We start from the raw sequence: 25,809 nt of genomic DNA on the forward strand, positions 1-25,809 counted from the left end.
TGGCACATACACGAGCACACGCATACGAAAGCACGCACCCCAAAGCGCTTTACACTATATTCAGTCATCCACACACACACACACACACACACACACACACACACACTCAGTGGAAACAAATTGGGTGAATCTGCTCTGCACGCAGGAATGTGAGGCACATGTGTTTGTGTGTTTTACGTCTGGATGACAGAGCTGAGGGAATGAAAGAGGGAGGCTGAGAAAGAAAGAGGAAAGAAGGACAAAGAAAAAACAAAAACTGAGGGAAAGGGAAAAAGAGAGACGGATTTCTGGGATGCAGACTGTGCTTGGCCTCGTCTGTCTCGCCTGACAAGGTTAAAAACACTTTTCTCGCTTTTCTTTCTGTCTTTCATTTCCCACATCCCTTCCCGTTTTTTCATCCTCCACTCATTCTTTTCCATCATCCTCCATTCTCTTTTTTCGTCCTCTTCTCCATCCGTGGTCTTTCTCTTTGAAGGTGGCAGTGGATGAAACGGTCAGGATGGAGGGCCCGTGGGTGGGTGTGGGGGTTCTGTTGCACCGTTGATGGCAAGGAATTACAGAGAGGCAGAGGGGAGAAGTGAAGTCTCTGTTGATCTTGTCCTGCTGCCAAATGGTGGGATGGTGGTAGCGGAGGTGTTGCAAGGCATTATGGGTGGGGGTTCTGAACGAGGTGAAGAGACAGATGTAAGAGACTAAACTAAAATATAACGAGAATGAAAAGTAAAAAGTAAATAATTTCAGATTGAATCGAAGACTGCTGCTCATAGGGTTCGATCGCAGGCTCACAATCTGCTGGTGTTCCCGTGTACGAGACAGAAGCGGGACAGAGCGTTTCAGTCTGTGGCTCCATGACTTTGGAACAGTCTCCCACTGTAATTACATTTAGCCGACTCTGTGGACTCAGTTAAAAACCTTTTTGTCTAACCAGGCTTTTTGTTGATACCTTTACTTTTTTCTTTATCTTGTTTTTTGTGTTGTTTTTGCACCATTTCATTGTTCAGTTTGAAAGGTATTTGACAGTGTGATCCCTACATGTCAAAATGCGACTGAATTGTTGTTGTTGTTGTTTTTTAAACTTATATACACGGGTATTTTTTGTAACAAAGATTTTCTGCTAAAAAAATGATCTCACTTGATGTCAAGAGAATTCCTAAGCAACAAGTGGCAACATAACCTATTGCTGATCATCAAAAAAAAAAGAAGAATATAAATTTACATGTGGACATGATGTTCATGGACTTTGTGAAAATCTTCACCTGGAAGAAGGTTTTTTTTTTTTCCATTTTCAGTCACTTAGAATGCAGTTTATGTGTGGACGAGTGGCCAAAATGCATTAAAAAGGCTACCAAAATACCAAAGCACGCGTGGACAGGTCATAAATACGACGATGAGCCTCAGATGATGGAATAAACACATTCGCTGTTACATTAGAATATGCTATTCTTAGATCGATGAAAAGAATTGCCCGACACACCCTTTAACAGAGTAGTGAACTCATTGGAGGTGTTTTATTGCTTCCATGAATGTGAGCATTTATCATCAGAGAGTGCATGTGAACATCGATGCAGAAGTTCACATGCCAGATTTTGTGCCTGCGCAGACTCAGAAAAAAACAGAGTACAGCATGCCAGCTATGCATCGACCCTTTAGCTGGACTTCAGTGAAGTGTAACAAGAATGCCTCTTTGTGGCATTTGTGTTCATGTCCAAAACCAAGTATAGTTAAACCAAAACCACCGTGAGATCAACATATCTTTTGGAAAGATGTTGCTGCCATAAAAAATTTGACTAGCATCTATTTGTCATAAAGTGCATGCTTGGGGCGCTGTGTCTGTGCTAATTACTAACTAATTAATTACAAATAATTATGAATTCGTTTTTACAACATAAGGCATGGGCTGAGTCAGACAGGTAGATACAAACAATGATTTAATAAGTGAAACATGCTCACTTTGCCCTCATGTGGTTTAATTACTGGCAGTGATGAGCATGTTCTGAGTTAACTAAGCCATTCATCTCCCCCAATGTGTTTGATTCTTTTAGGCCATGCATATGTTTTAACATGCAGTGTGAATGAGTGCTCTGTCTGTATGATTTTCTATAAGTGGTTTTTATAAGCTGTATTACTGCTATGATGTTATGGTTATACGTATTCTGTTGTGTTCAGAGTTTACGTACGGAAGAATAGAAAATTTTATACTCTGATTTAAACCATATGGGGATGAAACCCTCAGCTTTTTGTCAACAGGCCAATAATTTGTCCCTACATTTACCACTGACAGAAACTTTTCATAAGGACAGATAATACATAAACCATAGCCATCTATTATAGTGATTCACTTTTCTAAACTAATACACAAAACATATTAAACTCTGCATCAGTGCAACTGCTGCACATTTCAGATATCTGATGAAACAGACGTAAAAAGTAAGTAAACAGTGAGCAGTTTCTGTTTCTCACACTTGCAATGAGCAAAACAATCTCAAAACACAAAACAGACGTACTATACCAGTGTGGGCCTACTTTATAAAGCTGAGCAACACAGGCTATTCTTTAAGCTGCAGGTAGAGGTGAAGTGTCTGTTAACGTATTCATTTAAATCCAATATTCATTCTTCTCAGAATAATGGTTCTTTCAGAGCTAATTGGCTGATTAAATGTTCATCAGTTAGCTACTTCCTTTGTCTGCTTGCTGCTTGGTGTTGAGCAAAGAATGAACTGTTGGTTTAATAAACCATTTGGTTGGTCAGGGAGGAGTACGAGTGTACAAAGGGAGTGAAAAGCTCTGGAGTGATTTGGTTTGATATGGTTAAAGTGAAATCAAATGACCCCTTTTTCTTGCATTCATTTGACCCATTTCATTAATGTAAACACAAAGGAGTGGTTTCAGAGTGTTTCTTGAAAAGAGTTAGATTTGACAAAATTCTTAACACTGAAGAATTAGAGAAGAAAAACAGACCCTCTCTAACTAAGGAGTAAGAACCGTTCAGTTAGTACAAATATGCTCTTAACTTCCACCAGCATGAAGTTTACTATACATGGTTATGTTCATCTTTGAGTTACGAAGGGATAAACTGTAACGAGGGGGGTTTATCTTTTATTACAGCTCTTCCTCAACTGATCTTTCCATTTATAAAGCTCCTATCTGATTAACGCCCGCCCACCCCATGTGCTCTAAGTGGGGGAGTCTTAAATAACTCTCCAGCATTTTCCTCCCAGGGCCTAGCTTCCAAAATGTTCAGCAATTTTTTAATATATGATAAATAGCAGGTGTCCCATATTTTTGCAATAAACACACATATTTCACTGCCTAATGTCCCTAAATGTGATTTTCAGCATTCTGGATGCTGTTTAAGAACCTGTTGATCGAGCTTGTTCCACTTTGGTCATAGCTGCACTGGAGTCTGTTTGGGATTTAAATATAAAAAAGCAAAAACTATGTACTTTCTACAAAAGATGCATGTTGTGTACTTTATGGTCAGAAAAGTACATGTCAGTGAAAAAGTGCCTTGAACCTGCACACTTTCTAATGGTTAGCAGGGGGCGACTCCTTCGGGTGCATTAAGAATTTTGGTTCTATGACAAAATGACTCTCTGCTCCCTTGATCTTTAAACAAAGTAAGCATTTTGTTTAAAGATCAAGTCCTTTCATCCTTTCATCTACTTTGAAAGTATGATAAAGCAGGTTTGGTTCATTCATTGTTATGCTACCTAGTGTATATAACAGAGGTTTTTTTTAAAGGGCATTGCTGACAACCATATGGTTGATTTTAACACAATACATATGGTGAAGAATTATGTTAAAAGTCTGTAAATTTAGTAGACATGGAAGATGTTTTTGTAACAGGTTAATAACTGTTATTACTTGTGACAGCTGAGGTCACTACTAAGGGTGTTTTCACACCTATAGATTGTTTAGTCTGGTACGTATAAGTTGATTCATTTGTAACTGTAACAAACCCACAGCAGACCTGGGTGCACGTTCACATTCGCATGGCGCCGCATGCCCCGCCCCGCCACAGTAACCTTGTAGCTTTTTTGTTTTGTAGATTTGATTTCTTTTCACACAGAGAAAAATCAAAATGAACTCCAAGCAAAACTAAATGCATCACTGCAAACCACGTAAAAACGTTCAGCTCGCTTCTTGTCCAGATGTGTCTGGGGTGGGAGCAACAAAAGTAAACCACTGATTAATTGTACCTTAATTGTACCTCGGCACATCCCAGAATACCAATCAAAGGTGGACACGGGATGGTTTTTAGTTCAAACTTGTAATGTACACCTGGTAGTTGGTTCAGATCGTGGTCGGCTCACGTTCACACTATAAATGAACCACTCTGGAGTTAATTAGGGTCTTGCTTTCGCTCCTCACCTGAGTGTGATTACCATGTTCACACCTGCACAAATGAACTGCACCGAGGGAGGAAACAAACCCGAGTTTGATTTAAGCGGATTAAACACCAGCAGGTGTGAAAACACCTTAAGGAACAGATTTCTAAATACAATTTGTATTAGCAATAACAGTTTACTAGAAGCACTGGAGGATCATTGCTGGTGGCATTTCAGACAGTATCAAGTATGCAACACTGCAGCTTCCAATGAAGTTCACTCCCTGATTATTGAAGTTGTTGAATGTAAAAACAAACCCTAGGACCTAGTCATATAGGCCTACAGACTGGTCAGCGACCTCTCCTGGAAATCTTTGGTTGGTTGGAGAAAAAATATGCATTCCCCATTCATTGGTGAGTAGTTGCAAAGTAGGTGTTACACCAACAATCCTCCTTGTGATCCATGATGTTGCAAGCGCTCGCTAACCAAGCAGTCAAAATGATGCCTGTTTTCAATGGCTACTAACCATTTTCAGCTACTGATGACCAGCATCCTCCAGCACCCACTCGCCAACCTGTTGGGGAATACCCAGTTTTCTGTAATAACCTGTGTTTGGCAGGGGGACTTGGACTAGTCTCTAAGGCGCCGTCACTGGGCCTTTAGCGATCAAGTTCACCTATTGTCAGTCGGAAACCTCGAGCAACCCCTCACCATCTGGTTGGGGAATATATATTTTCCTCTAGCAGCTGGCGGTTGCCATGGAGTTTCTGATCTGTCTCTTGGGCTGACTGGGGCTTTAATTCAAGGAATTAATAGGAAACGTATTGTTTGTGTGAGTGAATCTGAGCTTGAATAAACAGCACTGTTCAACTTTTAAAGTTGGGTTTTCTAATGTGCACTTCTTGTCATGACACTTAGCAGCTCAGCCCTTTTGGAACAAATTTGTTGGTAAAGTGAGCGGCTACTTCATGCCTTTCAGAAGTCTCCCTATAGACAGCAAGAGTCAGAAGTAAGCTTATTGACGTATAGAGATGTGAGATTTGTGGTATGTTTCAAGTGAAAAAAAGACAGTCGCTGATTCCAGAAGTTACACCCGCCCACCCCCCGCTCCTCCTCCCCCTGACAGTCGCCACCACTCCCTTCATAAGTGGTGTAGACGCCAGTGTCAGTATGAGAGACACTGCAGGCTCTACTGGTAGCTATTGCAGACTTGCTCGGTACAGTTGCATCACTTTGTGCTGCCGAGATGCAAGAGAGAGAGAGAGAGGGAAGGCCGAGACATGCCGAGACAAATAATGGGAAAAGTGTGAGGGGAGGAAAGGGTGGGAGCCCATGTCTGACTCCCACAGTTTCTGTTTTCTCCTTGCCATTTTTCATCGCCCACTCGCTCTCAGTCTCCCCGCACTGTTGCCGTTTTTCTCTCTCCTGAGGGAAGTTCACCCTCGTGAATGCTGGCACAGAGCGCGCGCCGTGAATCAGAGTTGACATCATATAAAACAACAGCGCAACTCATTCTCAAGTTGTGAACACTGACAGTAAATTTCCTTTTTGCTGCCGTGGCGGTGAAAAGAAAAAAAAGCCGCTTGATTGCAGCGGAGGTGGTTTTGTTTTTGTGACTGGAGTTTGAAATGTGATATAGTCATTAGTGTTTTGGATGATCTGCACAGTCTCTCCGGCCCTCGAAAAACATATTGTGCAACACTTGGACTTCAATGAGAAAAGAAAAACTCGTGTTTGTCCTCTTTCTTTAAAAGAAAAACAAACTTGCCTCCAAGAACTTGTTTACCTCCAACTCACCACAGAGTGTGTGGTAAGAGGAACCCCCCGCTGCTTCCTCCATGCTTCTCAACAACCTTTCTATGTCCTTAGAAACCCTTTTTTTCTCCCTAATGCAAACCAGTTGTTTTGTTTTTTTGTCCACTGCTGTTCAAACAGGTGTCCAATTTCATTTCTCACGAGGGCACCTCGGCCTCTTTTCTTTTTGTCTCTGTATGCCTCCACGTCACAAAAACAAAGCCTCCTATCATCCTCACTGTTGTGGCGGTCTTGCATAATACCTTATAAGGACACTGAGTGGAAGATCAAAGAATATATAAACCTTAGAAATCAGGCCTGACGTTGTTCCTGGAGTGATGGACTGGCTTAAATCTCTTTCTCTGTCTGCTGCCTTGTTGAACCTGATTCCTCCTCATCCTGACAGCTAGTTTTTCACACGTGGAACAAGCATAGGTCTAGAGTAAAACATAAAAAAAACAATCATTGAATACCTACACTGAAAAAGGTTTTTACTTCAAGACTGTGAAGTCCATGCCTGATCCAAAGCTTTACAGTCTATCTTCTCAGTTATTAACACTGTCATTTCATGTCATTGTATCTTGTTCGATTTGAAGGACAGAACAGGAATAAAAACAAGTCGTGAAACTGGGGAGAAATAAAAGAAGGGAGCTCAAAAATGCACTGGAAAAGAAAAAGTAGGAGAAAAGAAAAAGGAGTGGGAGGTACAGAGAACAGGAGAGGTATGCTCCGCTGGAGGACTGGGAGAGGAAAACCGCAGGAAGGAGTGAGAGGGAGGGAAGTAAAGCGAGCGCACGAGAGAGAGAGACAGGGGAGGAAAAATAAAAAAATAAGAGAGAGGGAGAGGCCACATCGGGGCACTGTGGGAGCAAATGTTTCCTGTGAGAGGAGGACAAACTCTCATGTGTGGGTGTGTTACACCTGAGGGGAGGGGATAAACTGTGTGAGCATATGTGTGTGTCTGCTTTGCTTCATATATAATAGCGTCAAAAAATCGAACAGTCAAAGTGGGATTTGGATGAGTCTAATAATGATTTCTCGTGCTGAGAATACACACAGCATCAGCAATCCAGTCTGAGTGTAAACCAGTACGTATTTCCATGCAAAAAATGTGTAAGCAATGCACTTTGTGTGTATGCGTGTTTGTCAGCTTGCCTCCCTTGTAAGAATTATGGGGTTCTGACAGGCATATCTAACCACTGTGTGAGGACGCTCCTGACTTATGAGGTGTTTTGGATTTCAAACAAATGGGTTTAATGTAGGTTGGTTTTAAGCATAACTTTGTTGTTGAAGGTTTGAGAGTGGTGCCATCTTTCAGTGAGGGACAGTATGGAAAGACCATCTCCTTACTGCTGCTCCCTACATATATTTACAGTATGTACTATACTGTATAGGACAGTGAGTGCATGCACTAGTGCACAAGTATGTACATATGCTTGACTGTAAGTCTGCAAATAGTCAAACTATGTGTTTTTGTAGGCAGTGGAGGATCCATAAGTGGATCTGGGCGTGCTGCCCAAACGCAGGTCACTGAGGGGAAAAAAGGGGGTGGACCCGTTGGGAGGTTGGGGGCTCATGTGTGGTTATGAGCCATACACATGTCTACTGGTGTGACATATGGTCCTGAGTGTGCGTGCTGTTACAGTACCTCCAAATAGCTGTGTGCGTGTGAGAGAGAGAAGTCAACAAGGTTGCTGTGGAATGCGAAACTTAGTGTGGTGAGGTAGCTGGCAAGCCGACAGGAGGACCTAAACACTGACTTCATTGTGGTTTAGCCTCTGCCTTATATTATGTCGGGGGATTGTGTCGGTGATTGTGGAAGAATTTGCGGCGACAGCAAGTTTAGAAGTTAAGGAGGTGTACATGTAGCTGGAAGGTTTAATCCAGCCGGTGAAAGTAAATTAAGAATGCTCTTGCTGCCAGCTATCATTAAAGAGTCATATGGTGAGACACACTGTGGAGCTTTTGCAGTTGTGTCACAAAACGCACTTACAACCCACGTCTGGCGCCAGTTAGGAGTTCCACTGGAGGCAAACACTGACTAAATGCAGTTTAAATACTGTTGTCTTTGAAACGGATACCTGCAAACATTTCTGCACTGTGGGTGTAAGATTTTAAGTGAACTCTGCAAAGTGGAAATGTTTTCAAACTGTCTTTTTTGTAGGATGGGGAAATATTTTTATTTTACCATTGTCTTGTCTGTATGCTAGGGTTGCAATTAAACGCAAGGGCTAACAGTTAAGCCTGGTTCGGTCTTTTTTCTTTCTTTTTTTTTTTAAAGTAAACTTGCAATTAGCAACATATATATCAAAGTTTTGAATGAGGAAACACCTGCCAACTTGATGCACTATGGAAAGAAGGCAAGCTGGTGGAGGCAGTGTGTTGCTACGAGCAATGTTGCTGGTAAACCTCGGGTCCAACCATCCATGTAGATGTTCTGTTGACACGTACCACCTACTTAACCATTACAGACCATGTACACACTTTCATGGAAATGTTATTCCCTGAGGATAATGCTGGAGCAAAGATAGTTCAGGAATGATTTTAGGAGCACAACAATGAGTCTAAGGATTTGACTTGGCCTCCAAATTCCCCAGATCTTAATTAAATCAAGCATCATTGGGATGTGCTGGACGAACAAGTCTGAGCCGTGGAGGCCCCACCTTGCAATTTACAGGACTTAAAGTATATGTTGCTAACATCTTGGTGTCACATACCACAGCACACCTTCAGAGGTCTATTGGAGTCCATGACTCGATGTTTGGAGCAAAAGGGGACCAGCACAATATTAGGCAGGTGGTCATAATGCTATGACTGTTGAGTGTATATCTATGTTATAGTTATGTATGTATAACATAGAGTAGATAAACCTCATGAACTCATGAAAGAATAAAGTTACGTTGAAACCAAGCACACCATTGTTTTTCTTGTGACATTACCAATACGTTTGATGTGTTACATGGCCCTCTTCCTATTGAAAAAACAAAAGTTGTATCCAAGATGGCCGACTTCTAAATGGCCACCATGGTCACCACCCATGTTGAGGAGTTTGCCCCTCACATATACTAATGTGCCACAAACAGCACTTTAATATCACCAACCATTCCCATGTTATTACGGTGTATCCATATAAATGGCCCACCCTATATATAATACCAAATGTAATTCAACATTAGATGAGCTTTTTTTGACATCGCGTACACACTCCCACTAACACGGAGTGAATAACAGCTGTGGAATTCTCAGGTGCAAAAATGTCGTGTATTGCGTTGACTTTCCCGGCAGCTGTCAAGCATTTCACTGTGGGTTTGGTCCAAGAATTTCCCCTCTTTGGTTTTCTGCTGGGAGATTTTTTTTCTTTGCAGCACATATCTGCGTCTTGAGTCATTTAGTCTAACAAGAACCCATGAGTTTAGTCGTTGGCTGGGATAACTTTTGTCGCATGCTTCACCCAGAGTATCATACCATCAGAAGTGGAAAACTACTGAAAAGTCTAGTTTAGGCCCTCGAGTGTTCACCACAGAAATGCAGAGGATTAAAGTAACAGGCCCACATCATTATGATTTCCCCCCGGGAACTGAGCTACAACGAAAATTGACAACAAAGGACTAAGCCCTGCTATTTTCAAATTGCCTTATTACAGAATACATGACCTAGAACAACTAACATTTGTAGGTAGTATGTTAATTAACAAGTATTCACAATTTAGTGAAGTGTCATCTAGACTAACTGTTACTATTACTTCAGTTTGTGGGATATTAAGTAGCTTTTTGTAACAGTTTTGTGACTGTCATTTTAGAATTTATTTGGGATTATTGCAGAATTATTTCTCATTGCATCTGGAAGTCTAAATGTGGATGCTCTACTACTAAAGAGAGGAATATTGTTATCCAAATTCTAAGAGGGGAATGATAGCTGATGATACACCAGCGGATATCCCATGAAGAAAGATGTGTAACTCTGTACTATTTGTGTGAATGTTGAATCTCGAGAGCCTAAGAACCTGGATCAAGAAAAACGGATGATTTTAGTCATGCAACTCACTTTATTGAGTGAATTAATTGAATTAATCATATCTTTTAACTCATCTGTAGCTGTAAGATGTGCAAAATTATTTTTTTGTTTAATAACCTGTTATATAGTCGTCCGTTAGCACGGTGGTGTGAAAGAAATGTCTCCCTGCGTGTAAATGAGATTGTTTTGATTTGTGGGTCCCAGGTATTTCTTTCCCAGATGAGTCAGAGTCATTTCAGAGTGTGGGGAGTTGTGGTTAGCACCCACAACAGACTCAGTATCCCTGAGTGTGAGAGAGAGAAAAGGGAAAAGAAATGTACCTTTTACTGTACAGATTTATTCCAGGAGGTTATTAAAAAAAACACATTAGTAAGCAAGTCCTAATAATAAATTTGCTTTCATTGCTCTTTACTGAAATAAAGACACTTTGTTTGTTAACTTGTTTGTCTGTTGCTAGGTGGGCAACAATAATCGGCGGCCATGTTGTCTGTGGATGAGCCACTGGACTTGAAGCTTCCCTCAGGTCGCACAGACAGTCCAGGGATACTGGGAAAGAGGAGCTGCCCGTCCTCTATTTGTGCCCACATCAGCATCAAACGACTGCGGCTACAGTGCACAACTTTTCCATCGCCTCCTTCTTCTCCAGGTACGAGTTAACCTGGTAAACATCTGGCAGTTTTAGCATCACCGAAATAAATTCTCCATCATTTCTACTCTCCTAAATACACACATGACATGACTTTGATATTGTCATGGCGCAGTAATTAAGTTTATCACTGTGGTAATGCAATAGCGTAATAGGTTGATTCTCTGTCCTCACTTTCCTGGTAACCTATTATTGCAAACCCAGTGAACAGTAGCTCATTTGTGTCCTCGAGAAGATTGTCCCCATTTTTGTCAGTGCAGCTCATAACAAGAGGAGTGTGACACTGATATGAAGTGACCTAAAAAACAATACAGCACCTCTGTGACATTCACAAACACAATGGACTTTGTGTCTTCATTCTTGTGTCAGCTTTTGTGCTCAGCATTACTGCGTTGTGTGCTTCCGTCTCTGTTTAACACAGAAACACTGCTGTTGCTATTGATTAAAGGACACATGGGCAGAAAATAGAAACTGAGATTACAACAAATTTAGTTGGTTGGTTTGCAAATATAGTTTTAGGAAGGTTTCTGGAGAGCTAGGCAGGTAGGACGGGCTGAGAGTAGAGGGTGCAGGCAGAGGGCTGAAGCTGGGGTGAGTGGTGAACCTGGGACAGAGAGAAGAGATTTTGAGCTTCACACAAGGAAAAACTTAAGCCCATATAAATAATAATAAATAGTCCATATATCACCATATAAAGAGGACCTAATCCATCATTCACAATGGATGGCGTGACTGAACTAATGAACAATGCCAAGGTCATCCCTTCCATGTTTATGGAAGCTCTTGTTATTAAAAGTCTCATTCACCCAGTCATGCACACATCCATACCCAAGTGCCTTGTCTAACATTTGCACATACACTCAGACTCTGAAGGATGGATTGGGGGCAACTTGAGTTTCAGTATCCTGCCCAATGATGACTTCACATGCAGTCTGGGGTAGACTGGGAATTGATCCACCAACCTTCAAACTGATAAATGGCTTGCTTTAACTACTGATGACAAACAAAGGGCTAGTAGCTATTGTGTGTCCAGTATGGATGAAGCACCATGCACTTACATTAATGAGTTCTGTGTGATTGTTTCAGATAGCTGCGATAATAACAAAATGAAATGGCCTGGGAGTTGCTTTGTGCAATTTTTTATGCGACTTTCTTCGTGTTTTGAAAAGTGCCTCATGATTTATTTATTACTTTTATTGTGATTGTTATAAAATCTAAGAAGAAGAAGAAAGAACAAAATAAGTCAGAGGATTATAGAAATGTTCTACATGCCTCAATGAAATTGAAAAGGTATATTTAAAACATTTTGAAACATATTTAAAAAGAGTGAGCAGGGGTGTTGCTAAGACCGTGGCATTACCTGCAAACAATAACGCGTTGGTAAAATTACAGGGACATTTTGTGAAATGAACCTCAGCAAAGCAAGAAATCAATGAATCATGATACTGCGATGGATGTAATAAGGATCCTGCTTTATCTCTAATCTCTAATCTAGATTCCCTGTCTTCCTCTCAAGAGCGACCTGGGTCCTGCTTCACCCCTCCAGCCATGGACCTCAGCCTGTCCCCCTCCTTGCGCCATGCCTCTTCTCTCTCCCCATCCCCTTCCTCGCCATCCTCCCTCTCTCCATCCTCTCCCATGGAGTCCCCTCAGAGCAGCAGCAGCCCACAGCCACACCTCTTCTCTCGGGTGAGTCCATGTGTTTGCTGGAGTGCACTAATGCTACCGCTCCTTGCGTTGATGCACTTTGCAATTAGTGTGCAAACACGAAAGTTGTGTTTTGCTTGTTTCATCAGTTGACTTGGTAATGACTTCAATCTCTTGTGACATTCCAGAGAGGACATGGGGATTAAAAAGATTTGAATTGAGTGGCTGGGTGCAGTATACTTAGCATGCAAAGCATCAGACCGAATCAATACCTTGTATTAAGACCCATTTTTATAACAGCAATTTGTGAGCAGTGTATCAAGCTTGAAAAATGATTGTTGTCAAAAACTGCATGTCAATTTGCGAGTCTAGATAGCGCTTGCTAGGATTGTGTGGATAGCATTTTAGTTTGTTTAAAAATTAACGGGAGAAAAAAATGACATCTTCTATGTTGCACATTTGTATTGCCAAACCTCTGCTTCGAATTTTGTTGACCTTGTTGATCTTGATTTGAGATATCAAAAATCCTGCTCTTCACATACAAGGTCTAAAATAATCAGGCCCCATCTTATCTTAATGACCTTGTAGTATCACCGTATTAGAGTACTTCACTCTCGCACTGCAGGCTTATTTGTTGTTCCTAGGTTATTTAAAAGTAGAATGGGAGGCAGAGCCTTCAGTTTTCAGGCCCCTCTTCTATGTCCCCAGCTTCCAGTTTGGCTTCGGGAAACAGACACTATCTCTACTTTTAAGATTAAGCTTAAAACTGTCCTTAGCATTTAGTTAGGGCTGGATCAGGTGACCCTGAATCCTCCCTTGGTTATGCTGCAATAGGTGTAGACTGCTGGGGGATTTGCACGATGCACTGAGTATTTCTTCTTCAACCACCTTTCTCACTCACTATGTTCATAGACCTCTCTGCATTGAATCACGCTTGTTATTAATCTCTGGCTCCCTTTCACATCACGCCTTTTGTCCTGTGTTATTTTGCTCACTCCAACCAGTCGCTCCTCCCTGAGCCTGGTTCTGCTGAAGGTTTCTTCCTGTTAAAAGGGAGATTTTTCTTTCCACTGTTGACAAAATGCTTACTCATAGAAGGTCATGTGATTTTTTAAGATCTCAGATAAGCAGAAGTGAGGCCTAGGAAACGGTAATCATTTCCCTGTGTCAGCACACTGGTCGGATTAAAATGCACATGCCCCTGAATTGATGTCTTAAAAGTATCAAAATGGATGAGATATAAAAAAAGATCACCAACTGTGAAGCTGTTGTGAATGTGAATATAATTTTTTTTGTACAGAGATGTAGTTGTTACAGCTGGATTTTGGCATTTTACAAATGGGAGCGGAACCCAAGAGGACATTAATAGAACAGCGGTTTTTGGGACTACTAGCACCTGTACAGCTCACAAATGAATATTTTACAAGCTAACTGGCTGCTGGCTGTAGTGTTACCTTCACAGTACACATGTGAGTCACATCTGTCTCTCAGCATGAACGCATATGAGCATGTTTCTAAAACAGTTCCTTTAATGTTTGTCCAGCTTTTGAAATACCCAGGAATGTTATATTCCCCTAACCTGAGCGGGGTTCATTACAAACACATGTGTGTTGCACTCATTTTAAAGAGGATTGCAAGAATAAAAAGAATAATAAAAATGTTTTACAAGCACACACTCCAGGTACGTGTATGTATTCATGTAATCACTTAATCTTCTGAACAGGCATGACCACAATCTTAGAATTCTCACACCGGTGACTAATCGTGGCTGAATGCGCTCCATTTTTCTTCAGCAGGACTGAATAGAAAAGTGATCCAGGGAGTGAATCTAATTTGCCGGTGCAGCATCTGCACACAGCCCACAGCCACGCAGTGATTCTGTCTAAATCAAATTTTAGCCGTGCTTTAATGGTGAAAACATCAAACACACAACTCCTTTAGTTACGGCACAAAATCTCCCTTCTTGGACCAGATTAATCATTTAGCAGAGAAAGTCCTCATTTTTACATTATCAAGCCCTTTTTCATTGTCATCACTGGATTTGCTGAAGTGTATTCTAATTATAAATCAAAAAACAAATGTAGACCTTCAATCCCCATTTAATAAACATACATGTCATGGATGCAAAAGCTCTTAAATCATACTTTAACACACTTTAAGTAAACACGATCAGAAGGAGTACATTATTGTTTCACAACCTTCCTCCATTTCCTCTGATAGTTGTATCTTTCTAATGATCAAGCTCAAAGTGGCAGGCTTTAGTGTTAGGTCAGCTTCTTTCTTCATCGTTAACGGTGAAGTAAATGAATCATTTTTCTTTTCTTGTGAATAGCTAATGAACATCTTGCCTTTGTTGCCACAAAATTCTCTTGCTCTGACCTCTCGCTATCCTCCTCTGCTTTAGGAATCACCTTTTCACCGAGGTGTGGAACCTGGTGCTTCACCACAGGGCTATCCATTTTATGTCCCAGTTAGAAGTCCACCAAGAAGCTACAGCTTTCCCTCTTCCATGTTCATCAGTCAGACTAGAGAGAAGCCGGTTTCTCCGGAACCCTCCATGGATGCTCAGTTGGCCTGTCGTTGGATGAAGGTACGTGTAATTAAATATCGTAGGTTTAGTTATACTTATATATTAGTTATATGTTTATTGCATGCATTTTAGCAGAAGCTTGAGTCATATTATTTTGGCAGATAATATTATTAATCATGTGTCGCGCTTCAAACCCTACACTTAATAGCAGGCACAAGCAGTTTCTTCAATGAGGGTGAAAAAGAGCCTGCAAACATCACTCTGACCACTAAGTGGCGCTGAAAACAAAATATATAAAGCTGAGAGTTACAGAAAAAGAGGTCAGCGGGGATAAATGCTATCAGAGGTTACAGTATAAAAAAATGAGTGTGGTGTGCGGTGTGATCTAGCAATAACAAATTAACCATTTTGGTGTGAAAAGTGATTTCCTTTTTCATCTGTTTGTATAATTTTAAATAGATAAACTTTGTGTTTTTAAAAAAATATAGTTGGGTGAATTAAAAGGTCAAAATCAACCATTTCCTATAATATATTCTGGTGTTTTAAGAACTAAAGGATTAATAATTATGTATAAAAAATGAATGAAAAACAATGAAGTACCTTGATTAGGTAAACTGTACAAAACGTAACTCATATATCAGAACAACGGATGCTATGATTAATGGACATGCTCTTCAGTACGTCACACTTAAATTTATTACATACAGTAAATACAGATCATCACGTCAGGCTAATAATAGCCAGAATCTCCCTTTTTGCTAGCAGCAGCAGTGTTCCTCAGAGTGTTTTCACCTGTTTTTTTATAGCTCTCTTACACCAAGCCACAGTTACCCATTAATACTCACATTCATACTGCACACAGAGCCATCAAAGTCACAGAAAGTATAGTTGTGTACTAAGACTAAGTTTGAAGATGGGATGAACCATAAATATGAAGCAAAGAAGAATAACTTTTTGTGATGATCAGCTTGCACACTTAAAGCTTGTGTCACACATTCATGAGGTTTGTGACTGTTGTGAATCCACAGGAAAAAAAGTTTTAAAGATTTAGAGTTACCCATCAATAACATTATGTTTTTATGATGGCTTTATCCGAGCTATGAAATGATCTTTTTATACTTACACATACTTATTACCTTTCATTTAAACTGCAGTTGACTCTGCCAAAGTTATGTTTTTGATAGTGTTTGCTTACGTGCCTGTATCATGTTATTATAGTTTGACACATGTCACATTTGACCTCTGACCTCACTTTAAATTTGGCATCTGCCTTTCCTTCAAGTAGACCCCAGAACATTTTATATCTCTTGATATGACCTCAAGCAAAAGATAACAAGCTGCCTATTTAGTTAGAAAGATACTCTCGTATAATATTATATAATAAGCTCAAGTTTATGTCCAGTTATTTACAAATCAATGCCTATTATCCACGACCTACTCCTACATTACATTAATTTAATTAGACAAAACATCTGTCATGCTACCTGATTTTTAGTGCAATAGAAACTTTTTAAAATAAATGTTTAAAATATACAAATTTATAGAAAATACTATTGCTGTGAAGAAGGACCACAAATGGACACACTGTATGGGTTTATTTTCCTTTTATTGCCATCACACACACTACTGACAGTCTCTTTGTCGTTTTTTCCCGGCTTGGCACCCACGCGAGCAGCTTCCAGCCACACTCTGACACACCTCCCCACTCTCTGCTCCGGCTTCACTAAAAATCAGACAGGAAAAGAGAGAGAGCTCATTAACTATAACACCACACACGTGTCCCACCAACCTCCCTGGCACTGCCCCTTGAGCTCACTGCACCACCCCTCCCCTGCAGCTGAGCCAAGGACCACACCTCTGCCACAATCGCCTATTGGTTTGTTTTGTCTAGGATGATTTTCATTTTATTTTTTAATTTACATTAAATTTACAGATATAAAATCCATATCCTGGGACAATGCAGAAAATTCTAGAGACAGAGGCTTATTTTCTCTTTAATCCTTTGAATCAGAATCAGAATGCTTTATTAATCCCTAAGGAAATTGTGTGGGTTACAGTTGCTCCAAGACAGTAACAGTAAAAGACGAAACTATCTAAATAATACAATATGTTACAGAGTTTACAAATTTAGGAAATAGCACCTACTGTACTGAACTGTGGAACTGTAGATACTTTGACAAAGGTTGCTTTTAATGGTATACTGTTCAAACATTTTCAATTAAAAAGAAAGAGTGACATAAGAAGAAAAAAACATCAACTGTTTGTGTGAAAGTTTCCTAAAAAGGTCACAATCAAGTTTCTTATCAGCCATGTGCTTCATTCCCTCTTTTGCCCTTCAGTGCCACCTGCTGTTCGATTCACTGCAGGACCTGGTGGATCACATCAACGACTTCCATGTCAAGCCTGAAAAGGATTCTGGATACTGCTGCCAATGGGAAGGCTGTGCTCGAAATGGGAGGGGCTTCAATGCAAGGTATTCTGTGGCTTTATTCTATTGTTGTGAGGATGACACAAAGCATATTTCTCATAAAAATTATACCAGTCTCTAAGCAACAGGTGTTAAAAGCAATGTAATTTCCGGTACCCATCTGCGAGTCGCTTGGTACCGGGCCGCGACAGTTGAGGCTTGGGTGTGAAATTTATGGTTCTCAGGGTTTTTATTGGTTTTTAGCGTTGTTTTAATTTTTATCATTTTTATTGTTAACTCGGTTTGCCTGGGTCTTTTCCCGTATATCATGAATAAATCTTCTTTTTTTGGTACCAGTACTGATTTTATTTTGTTGTATTTATCCGCGACACATTAAAGCCAATCTGTGAAAATATTGTTGGACATAAACTGGTCCGTGGTGCAAAAAAGGTTGGCTGCCTTAAGAAACAAAGAAATGAAAACATGCTTGCAATGGTAGCTTTGAATCCAGTGTGACAGGTCATCAGAGTGAGTCATGATCTTTTCAATATAATGTCAAAATCAAATCACTTTTATTGTCACATCACATGTGCAGGTACATTGGTACAGTACATGTGAGTGAAATTCTTGTGTGCGAGCTTCACAAGCAACAGAGTTGTGCAAATACAATAATGTAAACAAGCAAAATACAAGAATGGCTACATCTGAAACTAATAAATGTAAGCATCATATGTCAGGCTTCCAAGATAAGACACATTTGAATATCAGCAGCCACATCCTGGGTAAAAATGCTGAAAAAAATAAAAACGGCTTGATCTTGATTGTAAATGTGTGTCTTATTTGTTATGATTTCTAGGTATAAAATGCTGATTCATATCCGCACACACACCAATGAGAAGCCACACCATTGTCCCACCTGTAACAAGAGCTTCTCACGTCTGGAGAACCTGAAGATACACACTCGCTCGCACACAGGTGAGTTCAGTCCCATCAAAACCAGCAATGACTTGAACCAGTCATTCTCAAACTGTGGTATGCATACCACTGGTGGTACGTGGGCTCCCTCTAGTGGTACGCGGGAAGTTTCAAAAAATATTTTAAGACTAAATAATATAGCATGTTCTGACTGAGTGATTTCTGAAAAATTAAAACGTACAACTCTGCTATCACTTCTGTCATAAATGACAGACTTTACTCTAATAATGTAAAGAAGGAGCAAATTAAACCTTTTGAAAAAAAAGGAACGTCCCAGTGAGGCTATTACAAAAGGCGACCATTAAGGCGACCATGGTCAATGGCGACCATTGACCATTAAAAATAAAGTATTTTATATCTTTTGTTCTTATGCAGTATTTTATTTTGTTCTTTTAAAAAGTGTCACATCGGAATAACACTTTCTTCTTTGTTCCTTTCCTTGTTGAGCAATGACACACCATGAATCTCAAGAGTTAGAAACAAACTGACAACATCCTTCTCTGGCATTGTTCTCAAATCAAATCATTTCTTCCCCCTCCATTTCTCCTTCCTTTGTCCTTCTGTCTCTGACTCATATTTGTTTGTTTCTCTTTTCTTTCAGGGGAAAAGCCTTACATCTGCCCCTATGAAGGCTGCAGCAAGCGCTACTCCAACTCTAGTGACCGCTTCAAGCACACTCGCACCCACTATGTGGACAAGCCTTACTACTGCAAGATGGCAGGCTGCCTGAAGCGCTACACAGACCCCAGCTCCCTACGCAAGCACATCAAGGCTCATGGGCACTTTGTTGCCCAAGAGCCGGGGAGTTCAAGTAGGTCAGGGACAGGGCTGGGCCTTCCTACCCACCAGAGTGCCACTGAACAGCCCTCTGTAGGCGGGACTCCTGTCATCATCCCTGGGGCTGCTGCAGCCCTTCTTGGGGGCCTTGGGACGTCCTTGCCACTCTCTGCTTTCTGCCATGCCAGAGCTCTAGGCCACCACCGGGCAGCGCTCTTTTCCATGGGTGGAGGAGGAAGCATGGGATCGCTCAGCCTTTCAGACTCCCCACTGTTGCGCTTTGGACTTTCAGCTGCGTCTATGTTTGGGTTGGGGGCTTTGGGAGGTCTGGGGCAGGTGGTAAGAAGGGAGCCAGAGGACGGGGAGGAATCAGAGGAAGGAGAGGACGGGGAAGTGCTGAACCTCTCTGCAGGGGTTGGGGCGAGACAAAGTGACGCTTTGTCTTGGGTGGTGGTTCCATCAAGGGCGCTACTCCTCAAACCAGCTGTTGTTAGTTAAGATGAACTGTCAGCAACTCAGAGAACCAGAGAGTTTGACTTTGTGTTTTTCCAGTCTGCCATCATCATTATCACCGTGTCTCATACTAACATTTTATCAGAAATCACTGGCATCTCACAGGGATACGTGCAAGATATTCTTTGGTTTGGGTGTTAAAATGTATTAGTGTAATAGTTTTAAAAAAGTACATAACATGTGAGACTCGCTCTGGATACCTTGGTGCCACATTAAGATACACTGAAATGTCTTTATGTTGGCATATCATGGAAAATCCAGATAATTCTATCTACAGTCCTTCAGTGTATGCCTGCATCACTTCCTTTTGTTGATATATTGTTGCTCTTTAAAACAGGACCTTTACTTCCTCATTTATGTTGTATTAAGGAGTTAAACCAAAGGTGTAGATCTCTGTGAAGCTGGTGGCTCCTGACAAAACACTAGTATTTAATACCGGGCATGAAACCTTATTGGTTTTACTAACATAATGCAGTGCATATGACTGTGGAAAGCTTTTGTGGGTGTATAAGGTTATAAAAATCCCTTCCACAGTTAGAGCCATGCAACAGTTCAGCCATTCCAACCAATAATAACTAAAGACAGACTTGAGTACAGTGGTCTTGTAATGAGCAAAACTCCAGCAGGGCCTTTTTGTACTGCATAACAGTTATTTTTTACACCATACATGCATTTAGCTGTCTTAACTTTGAAAAGGTCAGTTCATCCATATTGCAAAGAAAAGAAAAAAAGCCAGATCCTTAATCGTAGCATGCAGATCCACTTTATATTTTTTTTTCACATTGACCTGAGATACCTACTGAGTATCTCTATAGCTCTAGTTGTTATCTGGGTAATGTTAAATCATCAGTGCAAACAGTTTCTCCTGTTGAAATACTCCTAAGGATAGCAATGTTGTTTGGATAATTTCCTCAACCACTATAGCTGTTTGTAGTTATTAGTAGGCTTGATAAAAAGTCTCGGGCATTTAAAATTTGTTTGCTTTAACTGGTCTCTGGTTTTAAAACCCCAGATGATGAGTAAGAGAACCAAAGGTCAAAAAGTAAGTCCATATAATAGTGACTCATACAGTAATGACCAGGGAAAACATTGTGATTGCCCGGCCATCACGTATACCCACCTTCATAGTCTGTTTTACTCTAAATTAAACCACAGTTTACCAAGTTAATATCATGGTGAGACTTGAAACTGGGGCCTGAAATCATAAACCCACTAGGAAATGTTTACTCCAAAGAGAAACAAAACCACATCGCTGCACAGCTAAATAACAGAAGTTAGGGAATATGTGTAATCTGGGTGAACTGAGCCTTCATAAACCCATCTTTTTAATTTCATCTACAGCTTGATTTCCTAAAGGATTTTTCCACAGGCAAGCTCGTGGATTCAATTTACCAAAGCTGCTAAGGAAAAACAGCTGGCACCCCGGCCTTGTGTAGTTTTTAAGCTCGACAACCCCCACAGAGTGCTTCCATCGACTCAGATTGTTTCCTCAACAATAAAGATGTGAGGAAACAAGGATGTGGGGAGCAATAGGAAGTACAGTCCACACACCAAAACACACACACAATTATGTAATATTAAAACATACAATACAGAGCTACCCTTGATACAGTTGATTTTATTTGAGCAAAGCTGTTTACACAATATTTATGCATATGAAGAGGAAATTATGTGTTTATGGAAAAGATTTTGCACAGCAGTCTTCTTATAGATTGTACTTAAGTCAGTTTGAAATCAAAATCTTTGACTCGGTCTGATCATGTAAAGGTTTCTATGGTTTCAGTTTGGTACACCAGTTGCTACGTGCAATATGTAGTCCTGGTATATCCCCTCACCTGCTTAATTTCCAAGCCAAAAGCAAACAGAATAATTGCCTTGCCTCCAACCCCCAAAAATATTGATTTAAAAATGCTAAATCACAAGAGGTCTCACGCTACACAGGACAATGTCAGCAGTTATCGCACTAATTTGCACATAGAAAAGTGCTCAGTGTTGCTCTCATATCTCCACTGCTGTTTATTTTAGCTAACAGTAAAACCTTGACTCAGACTTAGAACACAATGACGTGTGACAGATTCTTTTCAACACAAAGCTATGTTGACCATGTGATTTTTCTAATCGCAAGAAGAACGAACTAAAAAAAAAAAAACGAAAAACAAACATATTGACACAAGTGAAGGTCAGAGCTCCTTCACTCGCAGATTATATTAGTTTAGTGTTTGTTGTACTAATCGTTTCAAGACAATGGTCTAAACAGGATCAGCCCTGCCTGAAGGAATAATTCTTGTGGGTAGACAAAGGTGTGTATATGGCAATAATAATTACACATTTGCTTTGAACAAATGTTGAGACATGGCATAAGTAGGAACAGAAAAAAAAGCAGTCTGTCCAGAGGCAGTGAAGGGGAAGCGTTTGACGATGGCCACACATGGCCAGTATCTGTGTTGATCTTGTATTCCTGTTTGCACATCCTGATCAGTATTTCCAAGGTGCCCCAGTAAGTGCCTTGTGTTTCAGCTAAAATATATCACTCAGTATATGGAACATATGTACTCAGCTGTAAAGTGCATATATATGCTTTTTTTTTAAATTACATTTTAGGAAACGTTAAACTTTTTAAAGGCTTGACAACAGATGTGATTTGTACATCAGGGCGACTGCAACACCTTTTAAACACTCCACCAATGTTTATGACTATGGCAATGACTCAGTGTCAATAAATGCATTAAAGGAGAGAGTGTGACACCATTGTGTAATTTTTGTGCTGTGATGTTTTTTGTTTTGTTACTTTACAAGTTGAAATAGAAGACTACATGGTAGAATAAAGAATTGTAATAAATTAGGGTTTTTCTTACTGTGCGTGTCCACTCTTCTCTATTTGTGTTATGCCCACTCACAGTTAGAGTTTGCCTCTGCTGTTTCATTTGTTTGAGATATATGACATCAGGTAGCTTCCTTGTATACCAGCATGAATAGAAAGCAGGAAAAAGCAGACAAACAGGTATCTTCTTATTGATGTGAAAGAATTACCACGTGAATGTTACTGATAGCTCCGAGGAGAATCAGAAAATGGTCCTCCCATATCTAAGTGGGTTATAATAATATGTCTCCACATCTCGGGTGACATATTAACAATAAAACATCTCTGATGGGTGTTGCAATGGCATGCCTGTCACAGCTTTGGTTATAGTAAGGGCCCCTCTTCCCCTCCAGGTAGGTAATTGTTCGTAGGTGAGAAAGAAAATCAGTAAATATTTGACGTGTAAATACACCTTTGTAATGAAAGCCTTAGGTTTCAGCACTTGGAGAAGTAATACAGTTGTATAAGCATTGTAAACGTGTAATCTTTCTCTGGACTGAAGACAGTGGATTGGTTGCAACAAGTTTTATACCTCCAATCCAAAACCTCATGGGGTGATGACACTCAATCTGCAAATGCTCACTTAGACCCCTAGTCCCCACCCTAACCCTAATTCTAACCTTGATTGGACAGGCATGAACTGCCAGCCTGAGGAAATAGGACATTTAAATGCTGTGGCTGTGGTATATAACATTCACACACAAACACACAAAAAGAAAGAGGAGGGAATGGAGGGATGGGATTCCAACCAATTACTGGCTTATTGTGGTTAACCACAGAAGTGTCCACAGAAATGTCATGGGAAAATCCCCCCAGCAGGGAAAAGTTAATTGTTGATTCTAAACGACCTGTAGGTGTTAATGTGAGTGTAAATCCTTGTCTGCTCCGAGTTAACCCTCCCCATTTCTTTAATTGAATCTATGAAAAATGCCAACAATAAAACAGTTTGATAAGCATAAAAATATTATTTCTGCACCAACAGGATGATCTCCAAAGAGCCATCACCTGAAAATCTAGTGGATTTCTGCATGACGTGGAACTGTGGAGGACAAAAGAAAAAGTGGTGTTGCTTAAAAACTACCTGCAATAGATGAATAGTATCTGAAATTAAGAAATTAAAGAAATCTACCAAATACCTGAAATGAGAAGCCTCATTAGAAATGGTCTCAGAAGGTTAGCTGTCAAGGAAGGTTAACATGGAGCAAAGGCTGAGGTTGCCAAATTACAATTCTTATGCCTCTTATCAAGGAGTGAAATCAGATTTCAGAATTTTGAGTCAAACGGTCATGAACTTATGAGGCGTACAACAGTGACTGCTGCATTTCAAGCCAGTGATGTTGGGGATTTTGGCGAAATTGGATGGAACTACGAGCATATACAAACAATACAATCTTATTGGTGATGGCTTTTGCGTTGGCATGACAATTGCCCCAAACACAATGCCAATTCAGTAAACATGTAGCTGCATGGGAAAACCCACAGTGGAATACTATCAGTCATGGACTGGCTTCTCCAGAGCCTGGAGCTCAAACTTATTGAAGCAGTGTGGAATCATCTGGACAGACAACAGAACAAAAGGCAGCCAACACCCAAAGAAGAGCTTGGAATGTCCTTCAAGAAGCCTGGAAACTACTTAAAGAAGTTAGAAGAAAGCTACCTCATAGAGGTAATTAAAAAAAAGGGAAATAAGTTGTAATGCTAGTGATGTTTAATGCTTTATTATAGCATGTTAGCATGCTAATATTGGTGAATTACTAACAATAACACTTACAACAGAGTAGTACCTTTTGTTTTATTATATTTTTTTTCAATATTTGAATGTTAATGTTCATAGTATAACTGAATAAAATCTTGATATGTTACGATAAAGATACTTAGTAAAATATAAAATTTAGCCTCATCTCTGCACACTGTCAGGCAATTTGTCAAAATGTTTGTCACGGTTTGCCGGGGCAAGCCGTGTGGAATATGAAATAGGACCCAAAATGCGGCAGCTCTGGTGCAGATGTGTGTTTATTTACAGGGGTGTGAGTACAAACAGCGGTGGCGACAAAACACGAAACCGGAAACCTAAACTGGGTAAACTAATAAGACAAACCAGAATGAGGATGCAGGGAGGTCCGGAGAAATACATACAGGGAGACCGAGGGGAAACAACACAGACGAACCAGCAACTACCATGACAGAAGACACAACTTAAATACACTCAGAGAACACAGGGAGATTACACACAGGTGGGGAACACAGGTGACACTGATAAACATAACGAGACAGGGCAGGAGTGAACACAACATGACGCATACTGACGAGAGACTGTCAAAGTAAAACAGGAAGTACACAGAGGTTCAGAAAGGAGGAGAGAGAGCACGGGGAGAACACAGACATAACAGGCTGGGGGAAACATGGAATAAACACAAAGAGACGAGAGCTCATAAATACACAGAGGGGCACACAGGGGGTAAGAGTCACAAAGGGAAAACACTTAGGGAACACCACAACAGGACACCTCAGAAAACATGGCCTAAATAAGGAGCGAAAATACAAGGAACCAAGAATACTGGGCCAACATGGCCCAGGACCATGACAATGTTAGACAGACAGAACTTTTTATGTAGTTATCACACAATATAAAAATCATATGAAAAAAAGTGTTAAGATGTGGATTGTATTAAAATAAATATTACAGATGTCATGTAATAAATTTTTCCTTAGTGCTTATTTTCTTATTATATTGTTTTATGTACTTTTATAATGAAGGTTTGTAAAGCAAGGCCACTTTTGACTCATAAACTAAGTGCTCAGCCAGACTGAAAAACAGGAAGTTAGTGTAGCGCTATACAAGTATATTAATAAATACAGGAAGCCAGACAGAAAAGAGGAACTTGTACCATATAAGGAGTCTTTGTATCAAAACTGTGTGACGTGTAAAGCAGGGTTTTAATAGTTTTGCAATTTTCATTAATTTTTATTTTTATTTAGTTTTGACTTCAGATTTTATATCAGTTTTAATTAGTTTTTACCAATTGTTTGCTAGTTTAGTTTAGTTTTTATTTTTTTTGAAAATCCTTAGTTTCAGTTTAGTTTTGATTAGTTTCAGTTATAGTTTTAGTTGTGTTTGCAATAATTAAGTGTAACAAAATCCCAGTTTCATCATATCAGTCATGTTCTTCTGCTTATCCTTGGGTATGTTGCTATTCCAGCTACCATACCCTGCACCCTGGACAGGTCACCTGTCTGTCACAGGGCTAACACGCAGAGACAGACAACTCACATTCCCACCTATAGGTTCTTTAAATAAATAAATAAATAAATAAATAA

The 25,809-nt window shown here is 40.1% G+C and overlaps 1 protein-coding gene across 2 annotated transcripts in view; it reads left to right on the forward strand.

Moving 5' to 3' along the window:
- LOC102289548 (zinc finger protein GLIS2) overlaps positions 1-22,485 on the forward strand; it is a 30,323-nt gene extending 7,838 nt beyond the window's left edge. Inside the window, exons 2-7 of one of the 2 annotated variants that reach the window (XM_005938448.3) lie at positions 10,594-10,782; positions 12,278-12,471; positions 14,834-15,019; positions 17,299-17,432; positions 18,223-18,341; positions 18,943-22,485. In XM_005938448.3, the coding sequence (XP_005938510.1) occupies positions 10,617-10,782; positions 12,278-12,471; positions 14,834-15,019; positions 17,299-17,432; positions 18,223-18,341; positions 18,943-19,616 (1,473 nt within the window). In that variant the 5' untranslated portion in view covers positions 10,594-10,616 and the 3' untranslated portion in view covers positions 19,617-22,485. The remainder of the gene's footprint in view (positions 1-10,593; positions 10,783-12,277; positions 12,472-14,833; positions 15,020-17,298; positions 17,433-18,222; positions 18,342-18,942) is intronic. The other variant, XM_005938449.3, reaches the window with a different exon arrangement.
- Positions 22,486-25,809: the final 3,324 nt, after the last annotated feature.

The sequence above is a fragment of the Haplochromis burtoni genome, unplaced genomic scaffold (assembly GCF_018398535.1).
Source record: "Haplochromis burtoni strain Fernald_Lab_line unplaced genomic scaffold, NCSU_Asbu1 Contig_253, whole genome shotgun sequence".
Classification (NCBI taxonomy): domain Eukaryota; kingdom Metazoa; phylum Chordata; class Actinopteri; order Cichliformes; family Cichlidae; genus Haplochromis; species Haplochromis burtoni.